General features: G+C 36.9%; 1 protein-coding gene and 1 pseudogene across 3 annotated transcripts in view; both read left to right on the forward strand.

The window, feature by feature from the left end:
* Window positions 1-14465, forward strand: part of MSR1 (macrophage scavenger receptor 1) — a 91027-nt gene that overhangs the window by 17079 nt on the left and 59483 nt on the right. For all 3 annotated transcript variants that reach the window (XM_073902372.1, XM_025886315.2, XM_025886318.2), the window contains exons 2-4: window positions 356-462; window positions 2717-2830; window positions 8299-8711. In XM_073902372.1, coding sequence (XP_073758473.1) covers window positions 360-462; window positions 2717-2830; window positions 8299-8711 — 630 coding nt within the window. In that variant the 5' untranslated portion in view covers window positions 356-359. The remainder of the gene's footprint in view (window positions 1-355; window positions 463-2716; window positions 2831-8298; window positions 8712-14465) is intronic.
* LOC141374387 (axin interactor, dorsalization-associated protein pseudogene) lies at window positions 10930-13653 on the forward strand (annotated as a pseudogene).

A 14465-nucleotide genomic window follows, 5' to 3' on the forward strand; every position in this document is an offset into this window, starting at 1 on the left:
TATATTGCTAGATGTGGCAAATAGGTAAATTTAAGTTAATTAATCATACTTGTTCCCTTGATAAAATTGAATTTTATATTTTTAAATTTTTTTTAAGATTTTATTTGATTGAGAGAGAGAGAGAGAGAGACAACGAGCAGGGGGAGGGGCAAAGGGAGAAGCAGACTCCCCCCACACGGGACTTGATCCCAGGACCCTGGATCATGACCTGAGCCAAAGGCAGACGCTCAACTGACTGAGCCACCCAGGCGTCCCTAAAATTGAATTTTAATTTTAAATTTCAACTTGAGACATTATGCCACAGGGCCCTAGACCTTTCATGTGTAACTAATGTGTTTTTCCATGTGTCTGACAGAAAGATGGAACGGTGGAATAGCTTTCTTGATCAACAGGATGACACTGATAACTGCTCAGAATCCGTGAAGTTTGATGCCCGCTCCATGACAGCCTTGCTCCCTCTGTGTAAGTACAAGAGGGGAGTGCATGTGGCAGTTGTCCTTAGAGTTAGTGACATTATGTAAAATTACAGTCCTGGGACTTACCTTTCATGTGTATGAATGTGAAGACTTAGTGGACAAGTAGGTCTTCTCCTCTTCTGAGACAGAATAGAAAATAAGCTTAGGTTGGACTAAGGAAGCTTTGTTACAGGTTAAATTAGTTCACAGTGTTGATGGTGTCCTCTGATTTAGCAGCCATTGGATGAAGTCCTGAAAGAAACTATACCCCTAGCACCATTAATTGATATTTGAAAATCATGGGTGGTATGTACTTTTATTAGTCTCCTAGGGCTGCTGTCACAAATCACCAGAAATTGGGTGGCTTCCAACAACATTTGTTCTCTTACAGCTCTGACAGCCAGAAATCTGGAGTCACGGTGTCGGCAAGGCAGTGCTCCCTTTCAAGGCTCTTCCCCGCCTCTTCCTAGACCCTAGTTGTTCCTGCCTGTTCTTGCTCTTTGGCTTGTAACTGCATCACTCCTATCTCTGCCTTCATCTTCACATGGTCTTCTTCCTGTGCCTTTGTGTCCTCTACTCTCCTTGTAAGGACACCAATCCTGGGACAAGGGCCCACCTGAATCTAGTATGACCTCATCTTAACTTGATTATACTGCAAAGACCCCACTTCCAAATAAGGTCACATTCACAGGCAACTGGAGTTAAGACATCAGTGGTATCTTTTGTGGGGCAACAATTCAATCCACAATAGTGCTGAAAGAGCTCAAAAGAGAGCTCAAAAGAATCATTATTCGGTTATATGTGGACAGGTTCTATTAAGGCAGCAGGACTGCGTTTCTTATAATTCTGCTAAGCTTTGAAGGCTGAGTACATCTCCCCCAAAAAGGTAGGGTGGGCAAAAGAGGATCCACAGAAATTTCAGTCAGAGGAAGCAGCATATGCAGGGGACAAGATGGATGAGGTCTTACACAGACAAACCTGAAATACAGACCGTAACCCCAAGGTATGACAGGTAAAGTGCACAACACTATTGACGGGTGAGAGAATGTGGCATGGATGAGACCAAAGGAAAAAGGATCCTAGTAAAAGCTGTTTAAGGTAAAGATGTTGAGAGATTGAGGAGGGAGGACAGAGGCACTGGGGACAGAGAAAAGGCAACAGGAACTTTGGAGAGCTATTAAAAGGCAGAATGCAGAGGATTTGATTGTAAATTAAAGATAAGGGAGATGACTGATGAGTTTCAGGCTCATGCAGCCTGGCAAAGGGATATCCCATCTTGCTTGTTTTGTGGGTCGTTCTTTTTCTTTTTCCTTAGACCTTTCTCTTTTTTTAGCTTTTTTTGGTCTTATATTTACTTAAAAATTTTCTCTCCTTTTCCTTCCAATCCCTCATAGAACGTTATTGAATAATATCTAAACTTTTATTTTTAATTTGGGAACTTACAACCTGAAAACAAAATCTTCTTTTTTATTGTGCAATCAAAGTAATGGTCATTGGAAAGAAATTGTTAGTGGATATTTTATTCACCTAATCAGAGAAAATGTTGTCCTCTACTAAGATTCCCGTACACATTGAGTTAACTTTTCCACAGTTAGGATCCCATTATGTGAATCACTGTTCCAAATAAATGTATAATATGAAAATATTAATATTTTCTGAAATACCCAGAGGATGGGTTTCATTGATCCATTCCAAAGTTTAGTCAAAATGTGCAGTTTTCTTTCATTTTTTATTGTATGCAAATCATAATAGATATCCAAATACAGAATTATTGAGATGAAATTGGAAAAGAAAATTTGCATAATTATTGAAAACAGATGTCTCTTATCAGATTTAAACTCTGAAAAAAAATCATGATTATGTAGTTACTTGAGGAATCTGATTTTTACTCTGAATATATTCCCATATGAAACAGAATAAAATTTATGTTTGAATATGTTGATATGAATATTAAAATGTATCAAAATATTAAAATTTGTCAACTAACTAATGTCCCCAATTGAGACAAGTACAAGTTGTAGAGGACAGTAACTTTGTCATGGATGTTTAGTTAATGGAAAGTAAATCAGTAGTGATGCCCGTATTGGCTTTTCCTGTGACTGTTCTTTTGGCTTCCTACTGAATAAACGGGGAACAGATTTATTGTTCCCCTTTTATTCCAATAGGCTTGGTAGTAATGATAGAATTGGAGATTATCAAAATGTTAATTAAGTAAGAAGGGTAAGTTTTTCTAATAGTAGGTTGGGCTTTTGTTTTTTTAGATCCTAAAAATGGCCCTACCCTTCAAGAGAAACTGAAGTCCCTCAAAGCTGCACTGATTGTCCTTTATCTTCTTGTGTTTGTAGTTCTCATACCCATCATCGGAATAATGGCAGGTATAGTATTCTAGAGTTTTGAAACTCAGCAATTCATCCTGTGAATTAGTTATTGTAGAAACAAAAAGCATTTACAAAGTGTTTCTCAAATTCATAAATTAAAAGAAAAGATTCTTCAAAGTGATTAGTTTAAAAAAATAAGAATAGAATAGAAAATAGAAGATGAAAATAAAAATACAGCTATGTAAAGGTGAGATGGAATGGATTAGACCATTCCAAAAAATATGTTATCCCCTGGAGTCCTATGTACTTCTTGTGGTAGGTCAAGAATTTTATGATAAGTGCTGCAGTTGCCAATGTAAAGATATAAGCAGGACCACTTACATTCACAATGCCTAAAACAAAGCAAAACAACAAGAAAACAAGCCAGTTGTTTGAAAATAAACTTTTCTGCTCCTTGCACTGAGAGGAGAAAGAAATATTCCTGCAAGTACTCACCGAGAGGAGACCTTGCCCAATAATGGCCTGTACTTCAGGAATCTCTTTCCAGTTTATATGGCCACATGTTTCATAAGGCTATTATTGAAAATATTTCTAAAAATAACCTGATAACATCCCCACAACCTAAAAAAATTAGAAAAAACACTTTAGAGTATATATTTCTTTGGCAAGTCTAACTTGAGGAGGGGATGGATTTGAGTTTCCACAGGGGTGAATAGCTTGCATATAACTCAGTCAGATCTGTAAATATTATTCCGCTTGGTAGCCTTTTTGATGGATTTGATTGGCATTTGAATTTATATGCCCGTGGCTGTCCTCTTTCTGACTGGCAAAATTTCTGGACGTAGGCTCTAACAAACGGGGAGTAAGATACATTTTTATGTGCATACTAATCAACTTAACAAGAAAAGTGCTCCTAAACACAAGGCCAAACCTCCTCTGTGAAGAGGCAACCTAAAGGAATATTCTAAGACAGAGCCAAAATTTGCTAAGAAATAATAATAAAACCACAACAACTCTGACAGTAGCTGTCACTTTTGGGCATTTACTATGTTCAGACACTGGTCTTATAAATATGCCACAGATTATCTTCATATACCTTTACAATTACCCTTGAGCAGACATATACTTATTCTCATTATCCACGAAAGGAAACTAAGACTATTCAGTAGTAGAGCTGCAGGTGCCACCCATGAGTCTTGACTCCTAACCTCTATGGTCTACTCTCTCCCGATGTAATTGAATTTTTAGAACAACATGGGATTGGCTAATTAAACACACACACACAAACACACACATGCAAAACAGTTTGAGTTTAGCTCAAAAAACATTTCCACAGGTAAAAATTAATTCCTATTTTGGCCATTAAAAAATAAATAAAAACTAAAACCCACCACAACAAATGAAACTGATCAACCAAGCAAACCAACCATGGCCATCTCTGGAAAAGGACCTGCCATGTCTATCATTACACAGCTGACTTCCTGATGAATTGAGATTATCTGTATGTTGTTTATGTATATGCTTATGTTCATTTGAAACACACAATTGAAAGATGCTTCATTGCTTGGGATCATTAGCTATAAGCTAGTTAGAGTCTGGGTAAATTCCATCCCTTTCATACAAACCATGGGGCATACAGAGTCAATGCCAGGGAATGCAACTTCTATCTAACAGGCACGTGCAGAATGGGCCAGTGAAGTCTGGAAAGAATTCAGGGTTCTAACCAAGCTCAAAATCTTTGGGCTATTAGAAAATACTACCAAGTTTCCACATTCATTTTTGGGTTGAAATGACTGATCCAAAGTAGTTTTATTAGAAAAAAAAAATGAAAGAATGGAAGAATGAAAGAAAAGGAAGGGAGGGAGCTTTGTTTCCTAACACTATAGCAGGCACCTAGTAAGACTGACAAGAAGTTAAAAATGTTAAAATCCTGTACGGTCACATTAGCACTCAAATTCATCAGAACTTGGAATAGATCTCACTGTTTCTATCACACTTGAATAAACAATTGACAATCCATTTTCAACTTTAATTAAGTTACAGATCAGAATATTTTCCAAAACCAAAACAAGACAAATGCAATACACATCTGCACTTGATATCAAGAAATTGTAAATAAAGACAAAATATATCCGTAAAAGATGGAAATTACTGTTTTGGCAAATATGAATTGATGGATGAAATAAAATGTTGTGCAGAAAGACTGTTTAAATTTAAAATATCTTATATGATGAAAGAAGCTTCTTAATGATGAAAGCTACTCCATATGCTATCATTTCTTAATGGAACTCCAGGATCCTTATCATAGTACAACAACATAATAATGTCTCTGGCAATAAAGTACAATCTAGGATTAATGCATATATAATTGTGGCTGAAATACTGAAGATTCTTTAGCTCACAATAGTACAAACTTTTGGCAGGAGAAGATATTAGCAACATTAAGGAGTAAATGTGATCTGTGAAATCAAATATCACTTTCTCCCTGGGGGTTTACACAAGCCATAAAAGTTTGTCTCCTTTCAAATGTGAAATAGAAAAGTCACAAAATGCCATCTTTCCAATGATAATGAAAGAAATGAGCATTTGAAGATCTGAACTCTGGCATTCTTTACCTAGATTTATGATACAGAATTAAACAGTTTTTTGAAAAGTTAGGATTAAATTAGTTTTCATATAGGATTTGGGAAAACAAGCCAAGTTGTGTTTGTAAATCTATAAGCAAAAATGTAGTCTTTATTGTCAACTTTATGTTGAAGTCCATGTCAGATAGAAACCTTTGGTCACATGATATTTTATCAGTTGAAGTCTTCCCTTTCCATACTGTGAAAAAGATTTGCTTTATCCATGTGAAATAGAAATTATTTCCAGGAAAGAAAAATGACATGGTTGAGCAAGTAGATCACTATGCTTAATAAAATAAAGTGCAAAAACTACTGTGCTCATTGCAACACCCAACCTCCCCCCAGTTTTTTTATATTAAACATTATTAATTCCCCTTCAATATTTTCAGTATTGTACATACAGACACATAAGTCACAGAATTCGAATCCAAAATAATAACAAAAAAAGCTGAAGGTTATCAAATGCTTATCATATGCCAGGAAGTAGTATAAGCACCTTCTATATATTAGCTCATTTAATTATTTGAACACTGACTGTTAGTATCCTGTCATACGGTTAGTAAAATAGATGCACTGACAGAATAATTTGCCCAAGATCACAGATGAAAAAGGAAAGAGCAAGAATTGCTAACCCAGGCAGTTCCACTCCAGAACCTGGATTCTTAACTGCTACTTAAAAAAGGCAACAATCATCATGAAGGGAACATTTGTAAGGGACATCTTTGAAATAGTTTTGTAAAAATTGTTAGTTTGGGTCTCTCTTTTAGTCAAAATCCATTCCCAGTTTTACATTCCCAGAGTTCCTCAAGCAGTGCTCTATACATAGTAGGTGCTTAATAAATAAATCATAGAATTAAATGCCTGAATGAGGCTGTCAGTCCAGAACTTGCTCCCCACACTTAATGTAATAAATGTGATGAGATCCAACTAAGAAATATATTTTTTGTCCATTTCCTTAATAAATTAAGAAGTGTAAAATAATACTCTGGATCATATAAACATGTTGTCGAATATTATATTAATTCAAATAAGCTAATTTTAAAGAATCTAAGAAAATATGATATAATGTGGCTTTTTAAAATTGGGATTTAATTGCATATATAGTTTCATACTTATTCCTAATATAATAATACCTACAATAGCAACCATCATCAAACATCTTTTTTAAGTAAAGATGGTGAAGACTGTAAACTCTCTAAGATCCTATCTTTCATGGATAAGGTATTTTAATTTGAAGAGAATTGTCCTATGGGCCATCTGTGTGCTATGGGATTTACATCCTTACCTCATGCATCCTCAACACCACTGTTGGAAGCAGTTACTACTTTTCAATCTTTCAGGAACTTAAGAAGAGAACTTTCCCAGAGTACCCCAGCTAGTAATTGAGGAATGGAGCTAGATTCTAGAATCAGGCAGCTTGTTCCTGAGTAAATACCAGCCTCTCATTTATATAACAGGTAACTTTGAGCTCAGGGTGGAACTAATTATCTTTTATGTGTTATCTCACCTAATTCTCAAAAATCCATAAGGCTGATACTATTGCCATATCATTTTTATTAAGAAAGCTGATGTATCAGGTGTAGCTAGCTATTTATGTAGATATATTTTTAAACCATAGAGTTACTCTTTTTATTGCTCAGTAATGGTCAAATGTAAAAAATCTTATGCATTCAAAATAAATGAATAAAAGTGATATATATATATAGATAAAATAATATGGATAGAAATAGAGGGAGATAGGAAAAACAATCTTAACTATCACTGATTAGTGATAAAATGGTACTTAACATTTTTTATTGTGTATAAATACATATTATTTTTATTTGCAGAGCGAATGTTTATGCTTTTCATGATTTGAAACTCCAAACATATTGCTCTAGATCTTTTCAGAAGGATAATTACCTTGTTTAGAGAACTTGTGCACATTTGGAAATATATATCAGCAGCTCTGTATATCCCTTAAATACAACTTAATAGATTTTTTTTTAGGAAATAATTACCTAAAAGATTGTTTCTCAAAGCATTGGATATATTAGTAAAAACAGAACAAATTAAGTGTAGGAGTTTTGTTAAATAAATCTGGTAGATCCATACAGATAATACAATGTAAGTATTAAAATTATTTTTGTAATAATAATATGCTAGTGAAAAAAAGAGACAGATTTGATATATATACACCAAAATGTTAGCATTTTAACTCAGGATGGTGAGATTAAGAGTAAGTTATTTTTCTTTATTACCTATCCTTTAAAGGTTTTCTGTCACGAATATATATTTCATAATAGGTAAAGAGGAATCTTATAAAAATATTTTTTAAAGTGAAAAAAAGTTACTTGCTCAATTTCCTGTCCCACCAATAATAAATAGGCCTGTATCAACTGAAAATGACAATTCTCTGCCAGCTTAAGTGATTGGATGAGGAAGATGAGCCAACAATTTATGCATACGGTGGATAACACTAATACTTCTATTTTTACTACATATCGTTTTTGTCACATCATTTATCTTCGTAACAGTTAATGTATTCAACATGCTTGCTTCAGATACTGTGTTAAGCATTACCTCATTTCATCCTAACAGACCTGAAGAGTAGGATACAATGCACTTCATAATCTTACTGTCAAAGCTAAATGCAGTGGCTCAGAAGATGCATATAAGCAGCAATTCAGAAAAAATGACTTGATCCTGGAATCAGTTCTGATGTAAAGTGGGAAAAGGAGGCTGGCTGTCTTCCTTTCAACAATATGCATAGTGTGGTTCACACATTGTATATTTAAAATAAATACCCGGTTTCAGATAGCATTCAAAATGTTAGAATGGAATGGAATGATACAGAATGGAGTGGTGTATGCATTTAAGGATACAGGCCATGACTCTGTTTATTTTTACTTAACTATACAGCACAGCTTCTGAAGAGGGAAATGAAGAATTGCACAGTTGGTCCAATTAATGCAAATGAAATATCTCAAAGTCTCACAGGAAAAGGAAATAACAGTGAAGATGAGATGAGATTTCAAGAAGCTGTTAAGGAACAAATGAGCAACATGGAGAAGAGAATCCAATATATTTCAGATACAGAAGCCAATCTCATAGATTCATTGCATTTCCAAAATTTTAGTCTGGTGACTGATCAAAGATTTAATGATGTTCTTCTCCAGTTGAGTACCTTGGTTTCCTCAGTTCAGGGACACGGAAACATGATAGATGAAATCTTCAAGTCGTTAATAAGTCTGAATACCACATTGCTTGATTTGCAGCTCAGTATCGAAACACTGAATGGCAAAGTCCAAGACAATACATTAAAACAGCAAGAGGTAAGAGCTTTTATATTAGAACGTCACATGCTGGGATTGAATCCATCTAGATCCTATCTCCTCAGACAGTTCAAGAAAACAAAATTTGTAAACCCCGTTTCAACATCATCCAATTTACCCTGATTCCTCTGGCAATCTTACCAAAAGGTTGTACATGAATTTACCTACTGTCTTCTCCAGGTTCCCAACAAAATGGGGGATTTTTTTCCATTAGATATAGACTCTCAAGGTATTTTAATTCTATAAATCCTGTTATACTACTTCTTGAGACTGTCTAAACCAATTACAGTTTTTAGATTGTCTTAGTGGGTACTCTGTATTTGTAAATTTTACAACAGACCCACATTTCTTCATCATTAAAGAAATGGAAACCTCATTTACATGAGTAACATACAGAATCTACATTTTAAAATAGTTTATTTTGGCATTCCCAAGAAGTATACATAAGTTTTAACATGTAAAGATAACTATAATTAAAGAGTTAAATTTTGAATAATACTTACAACATTTTATTTTTATCATAGGTTCAAATACACAAGATAAGAGAGCAAGCCATGTTTAGACCAACTTGTCAACAAAAGTTTCATTGTAAAGGGTCAGTTGTGAACAGTTTAGTCTTTGGGGACTTCGGGGTCTCCTTTGTGACTATTCAGCTCTGCTATTCTAGTGCATAAGCAGCCAGAAACACTATGTAGACACAGGAGGGAAGCTGTGGTCCAGTTAATCTTTGTTTACAAAAACAGACCAGCGCATGGATCATAATTTTCTCACTTCTGCTATAGACTATCCTGTGGCCAACCCGCCAGATTACTTTGTATTGATGAGAAAGAAATTAAAAAGCAAACCCCTTATTTTAAAATTGTATTTTTTTGGTTGTTAAATAATTACAATTTTTCCATCCCATGAAAAATAAGCATATGACTAAAATTTAACTACTCTTGTAAAAAAATAATCTTTGTATTATCAAATATCTAAGACCTAAGATCATAATTAATGTGAAGCCTATAAAGTTTCCACCATTAGCTAAGCAACGTTGGCATCTTGGTAGTAGATTTTATTTGAATAGACCCATGTTTGATTATTGAAGTTGTTTTCTGTATAGAGACAGTATTAGCAGTAGTGATTTTTAAAAGTGGATGTCACCTACAGAGTAACAATAAACCTCTAGAGTTAAAACATCAGATGAAGACCAACTAAAGTATTGACTAGGGAATAGAAAAAAACATTTAAGAAGAAATAGTCTACATTTTTATATGTAAGGTACAATCACTCAGAACTTTGAATTTCACATGATCCTGGTTTTAAGATGTCAGAAGACAACAGCATAGCTATATAAATATGGGGACTTTGCTGGTAAACCTCATCCCAACACCAGCCTTGATAATCCATGTCACATCTTCCAAAATCTGACTGTAAGCATTTCCCACACTGTTAATAAGTATCTAAGTATATCCCTTACTACTGAAATATCAAGGACTCTGGGGCATCTGGGTGGCTCAGTTGGTTGGGTGTCTGCCTTCACCTCAGGTCATGATCCTGGGGTCCTGGGATCAAGCCCCGTGTTGGGCTCCCTGCTCAGTGGGGAGTCTGCTTCTTCCTCTCCCACTCCCCCTGTTCGTGCTCTCTCTCTGTCTCTGTCAAATAAATAAATACATACATACATACATACATACATACATACGTACATATACATACAATCCTAAAAAAAGAAATATTAAGGACTTAGGCTATGGAAGGGCAGAGAGAGTCACAAGATAGTAACTATCTGCAGGGCAGAAGAATATGGGAGATAATAAAATTTCAGTTATGAGAGTAATAACTGATTAAGTTGGAGGGAAAGAGGAAGGGAAAAGAAATACTACTTTATGTAAAAACAGAAGAGCAGTGAAAGAGAACAAGGAGAAAGTTAAGATGGACCAGATGCACAGACAGGATATATTTGGTATTGCTAATGTCCCAGATTCAGTAGAGACCATAGGATATCTATGAACTCACATCAAGAGTTGAAACCAAATTGGAAACTATTTGGAAGACAGTAGAAGTCCTGAACGTGTTTGAAGTAATAATTACTGTAAATAATCAAACTCTGGTGATCACTAAACTCTTTGAGTTTGGGTAGATCACACTTATGTTTTGGAGAGGGTCCCAGCATTAGAAATGAAATTACAAGGGAATGGAGGGACTTCCAAAGCTTTTTTTTTTTTTTTCCAGGCAACAATCGCTTGTAGAGATTTAGAAACTGGGTCAGTACTAGGTATGTATATGGATGTGTGTGTGTGTCTGCACACATGCGCTCATTGAAAACAATATTCGGACTCTCATCTCCATTGCTTAAACAGTTTTTTTAAAGATTTTATTTATTTATTTGACAGAAAGAAACATAGCAAGAGAGAGAACACAAGCAGGGGTGGTGGGAGAAGGAGAAGCAGGCTTCCACCAGAGCAGGGTGCCTGATACGGGGCTTGATCCCAGGACCCTGGGATCATGATCTGAGCCGAAGGCAGACGCTTAACGACTGAGCCACCCAGGCGCCCCTGCTTAAACAATTTTATTCATCTTCAAATCTTTAGCCCAATGCAGGAATAAGTAAATTAAATGAATGCCCGAATCAGTAAATGCTGTTTGAAGGAAAGGGCTTATAAGTGATACCAGTATGATGCCTATTAAGGACAGACCAAATATCAGTTTGAGGGAAAAAAAGTACACTAGCACAAAAGAAAAGAGAGAGGTGGGAATTCATCATGTCCATTGTTCATAAAAAGGACTGTAAGACTGCAAAATTAAATGTCAGTTTCCAGCGGGGCTGCTGATGGTGGAGTATGGAAGGTGTGTATGGATGCTGAATAGGGTTTAAAAAAAAAAATAAAGTGCACTTTCCTTCTTCCCAGTAAAAATTATTTCAAGTGAAATCTGGCTAATATGAGCACCATATGCAGCTTTCAAAAAAGGGAATAAAAAGGTAGCTTCAGCTTTGTGTATGAAAAACATGGACAACTCCTGGTTTTTTGGTAGCAAAATCAATGCTAGCCCCCTGCCGTCTGCTCCATGGCTATCTGGAGCGACCCAAATGAAGGTGAGTGTATTTTTTTATGTTGCTGTGCTTTACAAACATCCATGCTCATATCCAAGCTTTAAACATGTTTTTCCAAATTGTATTTATTTTTTTAAAGATTTTATTTATTTGTCAGAGAGAGAGATCACAAGCGGGGTGGGGGGAAGAGGCAGAGGGAGATGCAGACTCCCCGCTGAGCAAGGAGCCTGATGCAGGACTCAATCCCAGGACCCTAGGATTAAGACCTGAGCTGAAGGCAGATGCTTAACCAACTGAGCCACCCAGATGTCCTAAAATTGTATTTATTTTAAATGTCATATTAATTTGAGGTGTACAACGTAGTGAATTGATAATTTTATACATTAATACCACAAAAAGTGTAGTCACCATCCATCCCCATACATCTCACAATATTATTGACTGTATTCCTTGTGCTGTACTTTTCATTATCATGACTTGTAGCATATGATATGGAAATGTCAGATAGTCAAGGAAGGAGGAGATAGAGAATAGAGACAAGAATAGGGATTTGGATGAGGGGAAGGTGCAGTTAGAGCTGTAAAAACTGATAAGCTCCTCTGCTTGAGTGTAGTGCCACCGAAGAGGCCAATCTAGGTATCTGCTCATTTCCTTTCAAAGGCTTTACACCCTAACTCCCTTGACCAGTCTAGTCACTTGTCCAGTCTAGTCAAGGCAAGTGTAATTTTCTCTTTGTACCTGGATTCGGGAGCAATATACCGCTGGCTTATTTCTATATGCCAGTGGGAAATGAAAATAACATCAGCAGTTAAGCAGACATGTCCTTAGAAAAGTATAGGGCAGATGGGCTTGGGCAGCTCCTCAGTGGGTGGCGGTGGTGGCCGTAGGGGTTCCTCCTGGCCCTGTTTATGTCGGGGCCAGTCCCGGGAAGGATGGCACCCTAGAGCCCAGCCTTGCTGGGATAGGGGCGGGAGGGGTCGGAGTGGGCACCGGCCATGTCGGAGGTGACCTGGAGTCTGCTGCGGCTCTGGGGCACCAGTTTTAGGAGAGGCACCGACTTCGACTCTTGGGGCCAGCTGGTGGAGGCAATTGACGAGTATCAGATATTAGGATAAAAAGAGGCTCAAGCTCAACACAATAATTCTGAATTCACAGAAGAACAAAAGAAAACCATAGGCAAAATTGCAACATGTTTGGAATTATGAAGTTCAGCTTTATAGTCCAGTCTCAAGAATTTAAACTTGGGGACCTGAAGAAGCTAGAACCAATCCTAAAGAATATTACATATAATAAGGAATTCCCATTTGACATGCAGCCTGTCCCCTTAAGAAAAATTTTAGCACCTGGTGAAGAAGAGAATTGGGAATTTGAAGAAGGTGAAGAAGAGGGTGGTGCTGGAGCAGGGTCTCCTGATTCCTTTCCTGCGAGAGTTCCTGGCACTTTCCTACCCAGGCTGCAGTCAGAACCAGGAATAACGTCACTCACCATCAGAATTGAGAAAATCAGTCTGAAGGATGCGGGGCAGTGCATCAATCCCTATATCACAGTTAGCCTAAAGGATCTGAATGGCATGGATTTAACTCTTGTGCAAGATACTCCTGTGGCTTCAAGAAAAGAAGATACATATGTTCATTTTATTGTAGACATTGAGCTCCAGAAGCATGTTGAAAAATTAACCAAAGGTACCGGTATCTTCTTTGAATTCAAACACTACAAGCCTAAAAAAAGGTTCACCAGCACCAAGTGCTTTGCTTTCATGGAGATGGGTGAAATTAAAGCCGGACCGATTGTAATAAAACTCTACAAGAAACTCCCTGACTTTTAAAAGAAAGAAATTGCAGTTATTGACCAAGAAACCACTTCATCTTCATCTACATGAGATTTTGCACAAGGAATGATCCTGACATGAGTCACCTGGAAACCTCTGTGAATTCTCCCACCCCGTAGCAACCCTCCCAGCTCCACATAGCGCATTCCCCCTCCACCAGGCGGGAGGCAGGGCGGGCATGTGGGATTCACAGTCCAGCAGGCCACTGACATAGACTACTCCTTTGGATATGGGCTTATCATAGTTTTGAAACATGTTTTTACTTTTACAGTATTTGTGCAATTCATAGTCTCTTTTCTAACTTACCACTATTCCTGCCCTGCTTCCTGGAACAACACTGCTGTGGGTAGGATGTGCTCATCTTCAGAATCAATACGGCAATAAGAATGTGCTAGAGTTTACACATCTGTTCAAAAAAATAAAAGAAAGAAAAGTATAGAGCATACCATGAAGCAGAGGATACGATAAAAGAACAGAGGGACAGAAAATGTCACCAGAATGGATGAGAAGGTTTGCTGCATCAGAAACAGCCCAACACCCAAAGGAAAACCAAGCCAAAGTCTTGAAAGGAAAATAAAGACAAACACTGTCAAAAACTTTATTATGACTGTATACTTAACCTCATTCTGAGTGTCTCAGTCAGTTAAGTGTCTGCCTTTGGCTCAGGTCATGATCCTGGGGTCCTGGGATTGGCCCCCCACTGGGCTCCCTGATGTCTGCTTCTCCCTCTGCCTCTCCCCTTCGCCTGCTTGTACTCTCTCTCTCTCTCTCTCTCTCTCAAATAAAATCTAAAAAAAAAAATTGGAAGTAAGAGATTGTTAAAATTCTAGTTGAGATTTTACTGAATGTGAAAAACTATCCTGAAGTATTTCCCATTACCACTGAGAATTATGAC

The sequence above is a fragment of the Callorhinus ursinus genome, unplaced genomic scaffold (assembly GCF_003265705.2).
Source record: "Callorhinus ursinus isolate GAN/ISIS: 27379988/994484 unplaced genomic scaffold, GSC_fseal_2.0 scaffold17, whole genome shotgun sequence".
NCBI lineage: Eukaryota > Metazoa > Chordata > Mammalia > Carnivora > Otariidae > Callorhinus > Callorhinus ursinus.